This window comes from Lissotriton helveticus, chromosome 6 (genome assembly GCF_964261635.1).
Source record: "Lissotriton helveticus chromosome 6, aLisHel1.1, whole genome shotgun sequence".
NCBI lineage: Eukaryota > Metazoa > Chordata > Amphibia > Caudata > Salamandridae > Lissotriton > Lissotriton helveticus.
This window is the reverse complement of record NC_136067.1, coordinates 1,233,404,725-1,233,420,498: the sequence shown is the minus strand read 5'-3', so window position 1 is coordinate 1,233,420,498 and position 15,774 is coordinate 1,233,404,725. Positions and strand designations below refer to the sequence as shown.

At 43.2% G+C, this 15,774-nt stretch overlaps 1 protein-coding gene across 1 annotated transcript in view; it reads left to right on the top strand.

Moving 5' to 3' along the window:
* The window catches only part of SNX5 (sorting nexin 5), a 351,728-nt gene that overhangs the window by 171,090 nt on the left and 164,864 nt on the right, over nucleotides 1-15,774 (top strand). Inside the window, exon 7 of the mRNA XM_078648946.1 lies at nucleotides 15,395-15,490. Within this exon, the coding sequence (XP_078505072.1) occupies nucleotides 15,395-15,490 (96 nt within the window). The remainder of the gene's footprint in view (nucleotides 1-15,394; nucleotides 15,491-15,774) is intronic.

The window sequence follows — 15,774 nt, the reverse complement described above, 5'->3', positions numbered from 1 at the left end:
ATGTAAATGACAATGCCTTTTATTTATGTGTTTAAAAAACCTGCAATAATAAAAGGCACTGTCATTTACAATACCAATAGGTCAAAGATTCTAAAATGCCAGACCTATTGCATTGCAAATGCTTGTTTTAGATTGTTCTGGTCAGCTAACGTCATATGATCTGATGTACATGCAATACAACACTATCAAATCTTAGTAAAAGATGTTGTTGCAATGTGGGTTCTTGCTATATACATATAAATACAAACACTTGCTTCACGGTTATGCAATTATTCGGCATGTGTGAAGGATGATTATATAGCTCTCTTTGAGATTGTCTTCAGCGACGAGTGACCGGCCATGTTTTTAATTTCTATGTTAGAGAAGCCTCATCTGCGATGTTGTGGTTAATGAACTGGTAGCATATAAAATATTGTGATTGTCTTAATTCACAATAAAACAATTCAAATTGTTTGAAACTAAGATGCATTCCGTTAGCAAATGACGAACAAATAAAATAAACAAGTATTTGTTAAAATTTCTATTAAAGCTCTATTTTAGAATGTAGGTGGTTTATTAATAGAAAACATAACATGTTAGTGGTATATGTAAACATACAATAAAGTTCAAGCTGACCTTGTTATTATTGTTTTTTTAATTTTACAGTAATTTGTTGCAAATAAAGCGGTATGTAAAGTGGCGCTAAAGTGTTTAGGGGCTAATACCCGGCTGGTAAAGTATTTTTTTCCTGTAGGAGCGAGACAGAAAGGCAGGGAAGACTTGTAGGCTTAGAGACCCTCTCTGGGCGTGCGCGCTCAGTTTAATATATGAAAACTTGGGAAGGCTGTGCGCAGAGGAGCAACCATTTATTTGAAAGATTGAAGAGGCTTCCTTGCAGGTGCAGCTGTCTTCCTCTGCTGAATGGGAGGGAGTGTTTGTATTGTTCCTTTGCTCAGAGTGAGGGAGTCTTTGTAGCGTAAGGGCCCCCCGCACTGTGGGGGCTGTGGGAGCCTGTGTTACGCTCCTGGCAAGTTACGTTGATTATGATTTGCTGGTTTAAGGTGCGCGAACAGTGCTGTACGCGTGCCAGCAAAAGACAACAAACGCGCTAATACGTTGGCAGTCGTGCTCGTGCAGATTTCTGTTCATGGCGTTTTGCTAATGACCATACGCGTGCACAATGTGGGCGTGTACGCATGGATATGCTAGCGTGTTGCAGGGAGCCGAGCAGCTTTGGAGGAGGAGATTCCAAAGGAACAAAAACTGTAAGTTTCCTAAACAATAATATGTAAATATGGGGTTTGTATTACGGAAAGGCTTTTAATCGGTATAAATTTGCAGCGTTTTTTTATTGGGCGGTTTTAGAGGCGGTAATATTGAGGTTCGTTGATAGTGGCATTTGCAATAGCAGCGGTGTGAACCGTGCTAGCGAGTTTTTAGTTTGGGAACTGGAAACATAGGCATTTAATGTATTGTGACCAAGCTTAACAGCGGATTAGATCAAAGGGTATATTAAAAGGTATGAAATGTGTGGTATGCGTTTTAACTAAGTATCGCGTTGCATATGTTGTGATGACTGGCTAACTTGTTCAGTTGGAAAAGTGTTACTGGTGGTAGGCAGTGTATTAGATGGGTGAGTAAAGTTAGGCAGAATGCAAGAACAGTTTAAAAGTAGTTAGAGGGCTAGCAAAGAGTTTGGCGACATTTGGGGTTTTAGTAACGGGGTGTATGTGGATGGTTTTAAAAGTGAACACATGCAAAAACACAATTGGTAGTGGTCTAAAAGGAGAATGTAATCACTGTTAACTTTTACAAATGGTTTGTATTGAAGGCGCCTTGTAGTCTAATTTTTTTTTTGCTTGCAATTAACATGGAAGCTTTTTGGAAAAAAACGTAAATCGTAATCTTAAAGCAACTTAGGGCTGTTTATCCACCGCAACGCGTACAACTTTTCGCTACTGCTGAGGTCGGATGGGCAAGAATGTGTTTTTTTTTTTTGGGTGAGGTGAGCTGACTAATTTAAAGCAAAAGATATTGTGGAACTGCCGATGTATTGAAGGAGCCTTGTAGGAGGTGAGCTGACTAATATAAAGCAAAAGATATTGTGGAACTACCGATGTATTGAAGGCGCCTTGTAGTCTGTTTGGTTCTTTTTTTGCTTGCAATTGACATGGAAGCTGTTAGAAACAAGCAGTAGAGGAAGTCCGGCGGGAGCCCACCCCGCCTTCATGAATGCCTCATGGTGCGGCTAAGCAGGATTTAAGGTGGGGCTCCTGTGAGCAAGACTGAGCCCGCATGTTGCTGCAGTGACTGGCTGAAGACGCGAGACCAGCCGAGGAGCAGCACAGAGTCCCCACAAGAGCCAGTAAGTGGGGTGAGGCATACTGTACGTGAAAGCGCGCCGCGCTTGGACAGGAGATGTGCACTCGTATGGTGCGAGCAGGAGTTGTGAGAACGACGCCACCTGTACGCGTGCACATCTCCTGTCTGTTAAAGCTTCGGCAAAGACAGTTGATGTGCACGCGTACGGCTTGCGACGTTATTACAACTCCTGCTCGCACCATACGCGTGCACAGGTCCTGTCCCGCTTCCAAGCCAAGTCGGTAACAATAGATCTCGCCGATAGCAAGCACTGCTTTGCGCTGCATCGCTAGGCGAGACCTAAAAAGTCATAACTGACAAGCCATTGAGAATGGTGTTTCTCTCCAAATTGTCTAAAAAGTCTCTTGTCCTCAAACGCATTATCCATCATCAATGGCAGTTACTCCAAACTGAACCTGGCTTCAAGGGACTGTTTGTCCACAAACTTATCTTTGCTTACCAATGCTCAAGAAATTTAAAAGAAATGCTCTCCTAAAAAAAAAAACACCAACTTAGAAACGCATGCAGGCACCTGAAAGGGCCACAATTGTATACATTGCAGTAACGTTATTGTTGGCAACGTAGCAATCCATCCACCAACAGGGAAATCTATCAAACTCGGACAGTCAGCAGATTACAACACTAAAAATATCATCTTCAGCATAAAATGACCCTGTGTCTGTAGGAAAAACTGAAAGAATAAGCAAGATGTGCATAACTGATAACAAAACTATGATGTGCAAAACAAGAAAAATTCCAGTCTAGCTGTACATTACGTGAAAAACCCACAACATTGTGCAAATCAGGTTAAAAAGTCTAGAGGTTAGTAATCCAATCGTGAAATTGATATTCACAAAACCTTTGCACAAAGAGAAACCTTTTGGATAAGAAAATTCCATACCTTCCAACCAAAGGGGCTAAATGATGATAAAATAGAGATTTTTTTTACCTGTAATTGGTGTACACCTTCACATTAATGGTCTGTTGAATTGCACATTTACATTAACCTTTAGTCACCACTTTCTGCATCCTCAAGGCATGTCGTGTTCCACAATGCAGTGTTTCATAATGCAATGGTTTCTTTTCACATAGGCTTTTTCCAAGAATTGTTTCTAATATTATTGTTTCATACTTTTTTTTAAATTTATTTTTTAAACTTTGTTTATTGGCATTTTCCAGCACAACATTTCTACAAGTACAAAGGGGCCGATTATGATTGCGGTTTTCCCGCATCCTCCGGGCCGGCGGAAGCCACCGCCGGCCCGGAGGATGCGGGAAAACCGCCGCGGAGCCTCCAAAGACCCACCTCCATATTAGGATGGCTGGTGGGTCTGGAATTCCGTCCGCAGCTTTTACGCCGCGGTCGCCTTCCGACCGCGGCGGAAAAGCTCTAACATGGCTGGTCTGGAATTCCGTCCGCAGCTTTTACGCCGCGGTCGCCTTCCGACCGCGGCGGAAAAGCTCTAACATGGCTGGCGGTGTCTATCAGACACTGCCAGCCATATTAGGATGGTGTAAAGGTCATGCTTTTCTGCGGCGGCTTCTCCGCCGTGGAAAAGCATACGGACTGTGACTTTATGGGCCAGTAGCGGGCCCCTGGGTGAAGGGGGGGTGGGGGGTGCAGATGGGGGGTACCTATGGTACCCCCCTGCATTTGCGTGCACAAAGCAGCAGGCACCGCGCGGTGCCAGGCGCTTTGTGCATGCAAATGTGATGCATGCATCTTTAACCTTGCGGCGGGTGCAGCTTGAAGCTGCACCTGCCGCAATGTTAAAGATAGAGGATGTGACCGCCACCCTGGCGGTCACATCCTAATCTGTTCGGAGGGAACGCCGCAGCCCTTGCAGTCCGTCCGCGATCATAATCGGCCCCATAGTGTGGTAGACGTTACATTGGCAGTCCACTAGCAGTTCAGTGCATAGCTTGATTCTGAATACACCAGTCCCAACACACAGGAATCAGCAGAAGCATGAGTGGCGGATGCAATATCACAAGTCTCCTTAATTATCAAACTCTTGACCATGCCTTTTTCAGTACAATATTGCTACAATTATATAGTATAGAAGATTGATTCATTGCATTTTGCAGTTTACTATGTATATAAGCATAATTTATGCCCAAACAGGTATATATCTGTTGACGATACCTTGGTAGCTGTCTATTATTATTCCTGCATTTCTCATGTTACGATTACATTTTTATGTAATCTTTTATGCTGTGTTTTCACAGCATTATCATTTGTGGCAAAGACCTCGCCAAAGGCATTGTGTTACAGCTCGGTTGATATATTTCGATTATTTTTGGCAATTTCTGAATCACTGGCACTGGGTTTATTTATTTTTTTCACGTTCACTTTACACGGGACAATAGTATTTAGTTTATTCCTCTTCTGAGTTCCGGGTCACGCATCATTTATGAGCTTCGCGGTCCATTAAAAAATCAGCTTATGGAGCATGCTCACTGATAAGCCCATCGGAAAAGACGTCTTTGCTTCCAGACCGTCTTCGCTTCCAGACCGTTTTCGCAAGGTAAACTGTGTACATATAGCTACTGCTCTACCTCTTCAATATAAATACATGGGCAGCAGTTTAATTGTCACGTATTTCACTTTTCAGCATTTTGCCAGACTCACAACGTCTTAGTGTTTGTTAATGCTTGGGTATCGGGACACTTGTTCTATTACTCAATATGCGGTCTCTGCATTGGTTGATTCTGTGCATTTGAAGGTAAACACCTTAAGACTCATTTTGAGTTTGCACTCCCACTGCGTAATATATATATATATATATATATATATATATGTATGTGTATATATATATATATATATATATATATATATATATTGTCTCACGATCCACTCCAATCAGGCTAGAAAGATGACCAGCACAGCCATATCGATGTAATTTCTTTTAATTCTAGCCCCTAACCCCCACAACATATATATATATATATATATATATTACCTACTGGCGGTCGCCAGTAGGTATATATAGTTAGGATTGTTTTCCATAGGGAAATCGCAACATTCTATTGGGAATAACTTTGGCGCCGGTTGAGGAATCTTCCTGAATTTTTCCTTAACTTTGCCTCGCGACGCTCCGGTCCTTCCCTGAAAGTTTGGGGGGGATTCGTCAAGCGGGGGCCGAGATAAAAGGGGGGTCCCAAAACGTGTTTTCCCCATGTTAATTTCCATAGGGCGGTCTGTCTCACTTTTAGCTCGAACGGCTGAATGGATTTTCACCAAACTTGGCAAAATTGTAGGGACTGGTAGCCCGATGTGCCTTTGCTATGTCTCAAGATATGTGCTCCAGAGGATTTTGAGTAATTTAGGTTAAAAAAATGTATATATCTATGGCAGCTTACCCGTGAGCTTACCCGTACGCTTACGGTACGGATGTATGATGTTACAACGCATACTTTTACAACGACTACCATTACCACGCAATTTTTACAAAGCAGGATCCATTACAATGAAGTACCATTACAACGCATGTATTTACAACGCAGATACCTTTACAACGCATACCATTACAACGTAAGTATTAGTAAGTATATAATATGTTTTGAAATGTAAATTAATTAAAATTAATTTAATTCAATTTAATTAATTTAATTTATTTTTATCTATTTAATTTAATGTAATTTATTTTAATAATTTAATTTAATGTAATTTAATATAATTAATTTATTTTAATTAATTTAATGTAATTTAATGTAAGTTAATTGAATTAATTAATTTAATTTTATTTATTTTAATTAATTTAATTTTATTTATTTTAATTAATTTAATTAATGTAATTTTGTTTTAATTTAAATAATTTAATTTAATTAATGTAATTAATGTAATTTTGTTTTAATTTAAATAATTTAATTTAATTAATGTAATTTAATTTATTTCAATTTAATTTAATTATTTTATTTAATTTAATTAATTTTTTTTTAATTTAATTATTTTATTTAATTTATCCTGTACCCCTTTACCCAAAAAACCCCAAACTGACCCTGAACCCTAAAAATACCCCTTTACCCAAAAACTGACCCTGAACCCTAAAAATACCCCTTTACCCAAAAGCTGAAAACTGACCCTGAACCCTAAAAATACCCCTTTACCCAAAAGCTGAAAACTGACCCTGAACCCTAAAAATACCCTTTTACCCAAAAACTGAAAACTGACCCTGAACCCTAAAAATACCCCTTTACCCAAAAACTGAAAACTGACCCTGAACCCTAAAAATACCCCTTTACCCAAAAACTGAAAACTGACCCTGAACCCTAAAAATACCCCTTTACCGAAAAACTGAAAACTGACCCTCAACCCTAAAAATACCCCTTAAAAACCCCAAAAATATAACATTTTAAATATAATTATATACTTACCAATACTTACGTTGTAATGGTATGCGTTGTAAAGGTACCTGCGTTGTAAAAACATGCGTTGTAAATACATGCGTTGTAATAGTTTTTGCGTTGTAAAACTTTCGTTGTAATGGTAGTTCGTTGTAAAAGTTGCGTTGTAAAGGTTGTTTCCCTTACGGTACGCGCACGTATGCGTACCGTACGCGTACCTCTAGTGTGCGAGCTGCATTCTGATGGCTGCCAATGTCTGTCAACACTCCAAAACAGAAACTGTTGGCAGCCATCTTGTGCCTCGGTAGACTGAGGTACAGGAAAGCAGAAAAACAAACGTGTAGAACTCAAAAAGGGGGCAGGGTAGAAGCATCCTGACCCCCTAGGCCTGCTCAGGGGGTCCCACAAGGACCCCCAAGGCCCAAAAAAAAAAAAATTTCGGAAAATCGCGGGGTACGCTTACTGTACGCGTACCGGTACACGTACCGGTGCGTACCTCATTTTTTTACAAGAAGAAAAAAAAAAAAGATTTGGGGGCCTTGTAGAAACACTCTGACCCCCCTAGGGCTGTTCAGGTGGTCCCATACGGATATTAACATATATAAATGTTATCCGCTAATAGAATTAGCATTTAAAAAACCTTGCGAGTTCACTGAAAAAAACAATGGTTTCAGGCCTTATATAGTTAGGAATTAGCATTTAAAAAACCTTTGAAATTCACTGAACAAACCATAGGTTTCACACCAGTTATAGTTAGGAATTAGCATTTAAAAAACCTATAAAATTCTCTGAAAAAACCATAGGTTTCACACCAGTTATAGTTAGGAATTAGCTTTTAAAAAACCTATTAAATTCACTGAGAAAACCATAGGTTTGACACCAGTTATAGTTAGCTGAACATTTTACTCATACACACACACACCCCACACACATACCCCCACATACACACACCGCACCCCCCACACATACCTCACACACCCACACCTCCACCCACACCCAAACACCCCCCACACACACACCTTACACACCCACACCCCCACCTACACCCACACACCCCACACCCCTACCCACACACACCTCACTCCCCCCCCACACACACACACCTCACAGACACACCCCACACATCCCCCACACACACCTCACTCCCCCCCCACACACACACCTCTCACACACACACACCACACACACACACACACACACACCACACACACACACACCACACACACCACACACACCTCACACACACACACTCCTCTCACACACACACACACCCACACACACACACCCACACAAACACCCACACATCCTACACACACACACCCCACACACATACCCCCCCACACATACACCCCACACCCCCCCCCCCCCCACACACACACTCATTTTTATTTTTATTTTTTGAGGGGGTGCCCCACACACATACCCCCACACACACACACCCCACACCCACCCCCCCCCACCACACCCCCCCCCACCATACCTCATACACCCACACCTCCATCCACACTTAAACACCCCACACACCCACACCTACACCCACACCCCCACACCTCACTTCTCCCCCCCCACACACACACACCTCACAGACACACCCCACACATCCCCCACACACACACCTCACCCCCCCCACACACACACCTCTGACACACATCCCCCCCCACACACACACCCCACACACACACACCTCACACACACACACCTCACACACACACACCCCACACACACACACCCCACACACACACACCCCACACACACACCACACACACACCCCACACACACCCCACACACACCACACACACACACACACACACACACCCACACACACATTCCTCACCCCCACACACACACCCCACACACATACCCACACATCCTACACACACACCCCCCACACGCATACCCCCCCACACACACACCCCACACCCACCCACCCACCCACCCCCCCACACACACACCACACACACACACACACACTCATTATTTTTTTATTTTTATTTTTTTGAGGGGGTGCGCGCCCCGGTACACGTATCGGTACACGTACCGGTACGCGTACCCTGGAGAAAAAAAGAAAGACAGTTTTTTTTAAATGTAGCATTTTTATATAAATTGGAAGTAGTTCTGAAAAGAACTGTTTTTTTATTCTTATTTTTGTTTTATTTTTTTGATTGTTTTTTGTACCCCGCGACTTTTTTGCCTTGGGGGTCCTTGTGGGACCCCCTAAGCAGGCCTAGGGGGTCAGGGTGTTTCTACTCTGGCCCCTTTGCGAGTTTCACACCTTTGTTTCACTGCTTTCTTGTGCCTTGGTTCTAACCAGGCACAAGATGGCTGCCAGAGACACCCAGTATGCAAGGGGAATTAGTTCCCCCTCTTCAAACATGCACGGGGGCTGCGTTGCAGAGAGGTGTAAAAAAGGGTGTGGCCTCATTACACCTCTATGCAATGCAGCCATCTGGCGCATACTGGAGGCTCCTGGTGGGCTAGTTGGCCCCCAGGGACCCCCATTATGCAAGGGGAATTAGTTCCCCCTCTGCAAACGTGCCAGGCGGCTGCGTTGCAGAGAGGTGTAACAAGGGGCATAGCCTCATTACACCTCTGCAATGCAGCCCCCTGGCGCATACTGGAGGTTCCAGGTGGGCTAGTTGGCCCCCAGGGGCCCCCAGTATGCAGGGGGAATGAGTTCCCCCTCTTCAAACATGCACGGGGGCTGCGTTGCAGAGAGGTGTAAAAAGGGCCGTGGCTTAATTACACCTCTCTGCAATGCAGTCCCCTGGTGCATACTGGAGATTCCTGGTGGGCTTTCAGGTCTTATATAGTTAGGAATTCGCATTAAAAAAAACTTTGAAATTCACTGAAAAAAACATAGGTTGATGTCACTGACCATGTCATGAATGATCTAATATGTGACATCATCAGCAGTGGATTGCGGGTGCGCGATATATACTTAGTACAACTAACTATATAGGAGCAATTTCAATGGTTTTGTATGAGTAAAATGTCCAGCTAACTATAACACCACTAAAACTTATAGTTTTTTGAGTGAATTTCAAAGGTTTTGTAAAAGCTAATTCCTAACTATATAACTCCTGAAACCTATGTTTTTTTCAGTGAATATATATATATATATATATATATATATATATATATATATATATATATATATATATATATATATATATATAATATAGAGTAGAGTCACATTTGCTACGGTTTTTCATGGATTGTTGTCCAACGATCAATGCATCAACTGTTTACTGTCTGTCATTTTGTACATGAGTGCATTTGCACATATTGCTCTGCTTTATCGTGCATGAGGACTGTATCACTACAAGTAAACGCTGCTATGTGCACAGGGCATGTTCTCACTCTTATCATACATGCAGTTTTGTGTGTACCCACTTGGCCGTAACTATCCTGGTTGTTTCTTATGGGCCGTCTCATTGGTTCACAGCAGCTCGGTGGTCTTTACGTTTCATTTTAGTTTGTTTCTTGCATCAGCACCCTCATAGTTGCGTTCTGCATGTTGCACTTACACTGGTCAATTGTGGGTCACTAATTGCCCAGCATTAATCTGAGACGTCTTCCGATGACATGTTCTGATAGGACCATTTAATTTTTCATATTACAGTTACTCCTGATGATAGGTTTTCCCAAAATGTTTTGGATCTATGATGAAACTGTTACTTATGATGAACTCTGAATTGCTATGTGCTGCAGACACAAGTTTAGAGAAGCATCCTGTATGAAGTTTGAATACTGGCACTACCACGTCTTCAATAAAGCAATTGAGGCATTGGACATTATCATCTTGTTTAGACTAATTGCACTAATTGTGTTGATTTTGTTTAACTTTGGAAGTCTGTTGGCACGAAGGTTGTGCGCTCTTGGTCTAGTTTACTACCCGGTTACCATCTACTGACATTTGGTTTATTATGCATGTTCTGGGCAGGGCATGCACCACGGTTTCACACTAAAAACAATGGTTATGAGCGTTTGATAAAGGTGAAGTTTGACTATTTTATGTTTATATTTTGAAGTGCATTCTATCATTTATATCATTACAATTAGTATCTTCTTGTCTTAACCATTTGGTGCCTGTGTTCTTGGTCACATGACTGTGTATAGTTGGCAGTTGGCCTTTGTGTTTTTTTTTAAATTTTGTATTAGAGTTTTATATAGCGCGAACTAGACCCAAGAAATCGGGCATCAGAGCGCTTTACATGAGCACCAGTTTCGTTACAGATGGACACATTCATTTTCGTTAGGCACAGGGAGTTTAAGTGATTTGCCCAGAATCACAGGATGTTAAGCATCGTTGCAGAGGCTCGATCCCGGTTCCCCAGCTTCGAGGTCGACCGCTCTAGTTGTAAGGCTACATCCTCTCCCCAGTGTATTCCTCCCAGACAGTGAGACAAAGGGAGGGGGCAGGTGTTGGTAGGATGGGTGGTGTGGCGCTGATCTCTGCTGCTCTTATATTTCAAGGGGATGCCTCCAGCACACTCACAAAAAGAATGTGACATCAGGCTTTTGTCACTCTAGACCTCTTGAAGCCTGCGCAGGAGAAGGAAGGAAGTTTCAAGAACCAAATGAATACAAGCTTCTCCCACTTCAAAGGCTGGCACCAGATATAAATGTTGGACCCCTTGACCAACTCTTGAGTTCACTCATGGGCCTGCGAAGGATATTCAGAAGCACTACCCTGTACTCCAGAGGACTGCCCTATTGCTTGAGGCCTGCTTTTTACCTTGGAGGACTGCCCTGCTGCTACCAGAGGACTTCCCTGCTGCTTGAAACCTTCCTTGTACTCTCAAAGAACTGCACTGCCTTGTTGCTTGACCCCAGCACTACCAGCGTGACTCCAACTGTCAGTTGGCTGACCTCCTGTTCTGGGCCAATAGGACACTGCAAACTCCAGAGGCCTCCTTTTAACTTCCCTGCCTGAACCTGGAGCTGGACGTGCCTGAGCCTAGCTGGCCTCTGCTGGAGTGATTTCCTGAGCCCCAAGAGATGCCTCCCCAGCTGCTGTACCGTCGGCTGGCATCAGTTGAGCTCCTCTGAAATCCCGAAGTTTTGAACTATGTGCTCCAGACTTAGAGAGGTAACTTTTTCAGCTGGAGTAACCTTGTCCCTGTATCCTGCCCGCACTCCATTGCTGTCGGCCTGAATGTCTGACTTTATCCCAGTCTAGAGCAACCAGATATCCACAGCTAGCGCTTTCTGCTTCTTGGTGCTAATTTTACTTACCCCTTTACAACAGCTTATCTCTTGTCCATCTGATTAGATTTTTGTTGTTTTGGTCTAATTTTATTTATTAATTTTTACTCTAATTTTCTAAATTAGTGTGGGATTTCTCGTGTTGTGCTTTTACTTTATAACTGTTTGTGTGCTCCTTAAATACTAGTTAGACCTGGCATCTTTTGGCGTGTTTCCCCTGTCTTTTTGCTTTTGACCTCCTGGTTTTGCCTCCGTTTTTCCTGGTTTAGTGTCTCCGTGCACTTTCTCACTGCTGTTCAGTGTTAAAGTGGAAGTGCGCTTGTTGTAAATTGTTATTATGGATTGGTGTTTCCATGATTGGCATATTAGATTTACTTGCAAGCCCCTAGTAAAGTGCACTGAGTGGGCCAGGGTCTGTAAATCAAACGCTACTAGTGGGCCTGCAGCACTGATTGTGCCACCCACATGTGTAGCCCTGACAAGGTATCTCAGACCTGCCACTGCAGGGTCTGTGCGCAACTTGTAACTGCCATGTCAATCTGGTAAGCGCACCCACTTGCCAGGCCCTAATCTTCCTTTTTCTTACTTATAAGTCACCCCTAAGGTAGGGCCAAGGTACCCTTGTGGGCAGGGTGCTGTGTAACTTAATGGTAGGACATGTACTCATGTGTGTGGCATGTCCTGGGAGTGAATTACAGTGCATTTTGTTTTTTCACTATGGAAAGGTTATCTGTCCCATAGGGTAGAATGGGAGCTTTACTTATAACATCTTATAAGCATAAATTCCCATTAGGACAAGATAGGGAAATGGAGTTTAGTGAGCCTGGACTCAGAATGTAAAAATGCATCTCTTAGTAAAGATGATTTTTACGTTCTGTGTTTGAAAAAATACCACTTTTAGAAAGTAGATATTTTCTTGCTTAGCCATCCTGTGTGCCTCTGCTGGGGTTGTGGCTTGACTGTCTGGCTTTGGAGTGATGGGCTGGGGATGTGCATTCTCTCCAGACAGCCACTGGGAGGGTTGAGGTGTGTCCTGCTTTTCCTGGATTAGTCAGGGCTGGGCTGAATAGACCTGGGCTGCATTTAGAGTAGTGGGAGGAAATTTCCTTGCACCTGAATGGGCCTGGTCTGCCTCAAACAATGCTGTCTCCACCTCCTGCCAGGAAGCCGGGACAGAGAAGACAGAACTGGTTTGGACTAAGCACAGACACTCTCTGCCTTAGGGAAAAAAGGAATTTTGAGTATAAATATTGAGGCCCAGACCTCAGAACTTTAGAACTCTCTGGAATCAAGGAACCTGTCAAGAAAAAGAGCTGGAAGAGCTGCCAGGGGGAGTACTACCCTTTTGCTTTGTTGGGTTGGCCTGCAGTAGCTGCTTCTGCCTTGGGCAGTGAAAGGACTGGACTGAACTTTCTTTATTTGTGCCGAGTATCTCCAAGGGCTTGAAGTAGAACTTTCCTTCTGTTCTGAAGTCTCGGGAATGCAGTGACTTCACCAACCTCTGGGTGCCGCTTCTGGAACCACGGTTTCAGTTGCCAGAGAGAAGTGAAAAGCAACGGACTCGATCGAGGGCTGCATGTCCTGAAAGCACTGCAGAAGGCACCACTGCATCTTGTACTGCAACCCTGGTCTCACCGATGACCGACGCCACTGAGCTGATGCTTGCACCGTGACCTCTAGGCTCTGCGCCGCCTCGCTTCACTTTGCCATCCTGGTCTCACAGACGCCGTTGCTGCCTGCTGACTTCGACACCTGTGACCCCATCGTGGCTGGGGGCACTGCTCGATAGTTTCACGATGCACTGCCTCATCCCACACAGCAGTCTGGGCCGACTGAAGCCTGCTCTTGCTAACTGGCTCCGTCGCCTGCACCTAAACCTGCCAGCACCGCCTCATCGAGCACCGTAAGCCTTGGTCTCACCGACGCCGTCTGGACCATCGTCACTGAGCCAATGCTTGCACCGCATCATGAGGGCACCACACTCTGCACAGCTTCCATTTTGCAACGCTTCCATTTTGCAACGCAACCATGCCCCGACCGGCTTGTACCAATGTGCCAGCCACAACGAGAAAAATATTGTTCATGAGTCTGTCTACGCTTTAGCTGGCCCGTACGGACTCGGTCAGCTGGAACTGTTAGACACTGTTGTTTTCAGCATCGGTGTAACCCTGGACAGAGCTACTGACTCGGAAGAACTGTTTTTTTTAGAGATTTCTGCAATTTTAAGGACTGTATTTTGGATTCTTATCGGTTTGGTCCTGTTTTGGATATATAAAGATATTGGATATTTTTTTAAACTGGTGTGGTATCCTTTGTAATGTTTTCACTGTGTTACTGTTGGTTGTGTGCACATGCTTTACACACTGCCTCTGAGATAAGCCTGACTGCTTGTGCCAAGCTACCAAGGGGGTGAGCAGGGTTTATTTTAGGAGTGTAACTCCCTTATCCTAACTAGGAAGAAGGGTCCTACTTGGACAAAGGTGCAAACCTTTGCCAACTAGAGACCCCCATTCCTAACAATACTTGATACAGTGTCACTTAAATTAGGCCTGACTGGCTTTTGTGCCAAGCTATCAGAGGATTACATACAGGTTACTTTAGTGGCTCACACTGACCAGGATTGTGGTTATTTTTCGAGAAGGGTTTTCACCCCCCCCCAATCAAACAGTGGCATCCTGCACAAGCAACTGCGGTGAGGCGGGGGAGGTCGGTTGGGGGGGGGGGGGGGGGCTTATGCCGACAGACAATGGGATAGTAAAAATGAGAAAACAAAATACATAAAACCACAGCAAGAGCAAGGTATTTGGTTTTTATTTTTTTATTTAATTTAATTTTCTCTATCCCGTCATCTGTCTGCAAAGGGGCCTGAGTAGGTCCAGCCCGGTGTTATGATACCATAATTCAATTCAGTATTGACTCTGTATTCAAATAGTGTGATGATGTTCTGAGTCTGTCGCATTTTCAGGATATCATGGTAACCGGAGTCTTGGAAAACTGTTAACAGAACCACACTTGAAGTTGGTATTCCGATAACCATTGCAGAATTGTAAGGGGTTATTAGGGAGATGGGTCTCTGATAGAGCGTCATAATACATCTGGCTGGAATTGGAATTATTTAAAGTACACAATTTTAGCTGCTCAGCAGTCTGGTAAAGCTCCCCTGGAAGTCTCCGCTTGTGCTTGTATCTTAGTTGCATTTATTTCTAGGCCATGTACAGCCACTAACCTCAATTTACACTTGGACACAATTGCATGAGAGAAGTTTTTCAACAGATCTTATTTTGGAGTTCTCTTGGACCATAAATGTATCTATTTATGCCCTTCCGTGATGCCATTTATAATAATAGTTTCATCTAGGGAGAAGAAGAAAGACTGATCTTTCTGGTTATTTTGAGTTTGGTTTCTGCACTCCTAAATGATAATTTCTGTAATAATGTTGGTTGCACTCTAGCAACATAGCAAAAGCGCCTCTTATTAGTCTTGTATGTTTGCTTTTCAGCTAACTGTTAGAAGAAAAAATACTAAAGAGCTGTTCGGCGGCTTTTTCAAGAGTGTAGTGAAAAGTGCAGATGAAGTTCTTCTGTCTGGTGTGAAGGTAAGAATTTACACATGAAGTAGTAATGTTTTAAGTTTAGATTAGTCCATGGTAATTTAGGCCAATGCTTGACAAATCTACTGCATGCATTAAGAAGGGACTGACATACAGGATGTGAAATTGTAGACCTTGTGCAAAATGTAAGTTATTAAGGTGTTGTCAATAAGGGATTGACTTTGTGTTAAATCATTCCAATACGTTTGGTCTTATGTTTGTTGGTATTGCTGTTAACAAAGCAGTTTCAGTATTCTGTAAATCTATTTTCTCGCCCTTGAATTTGCTGC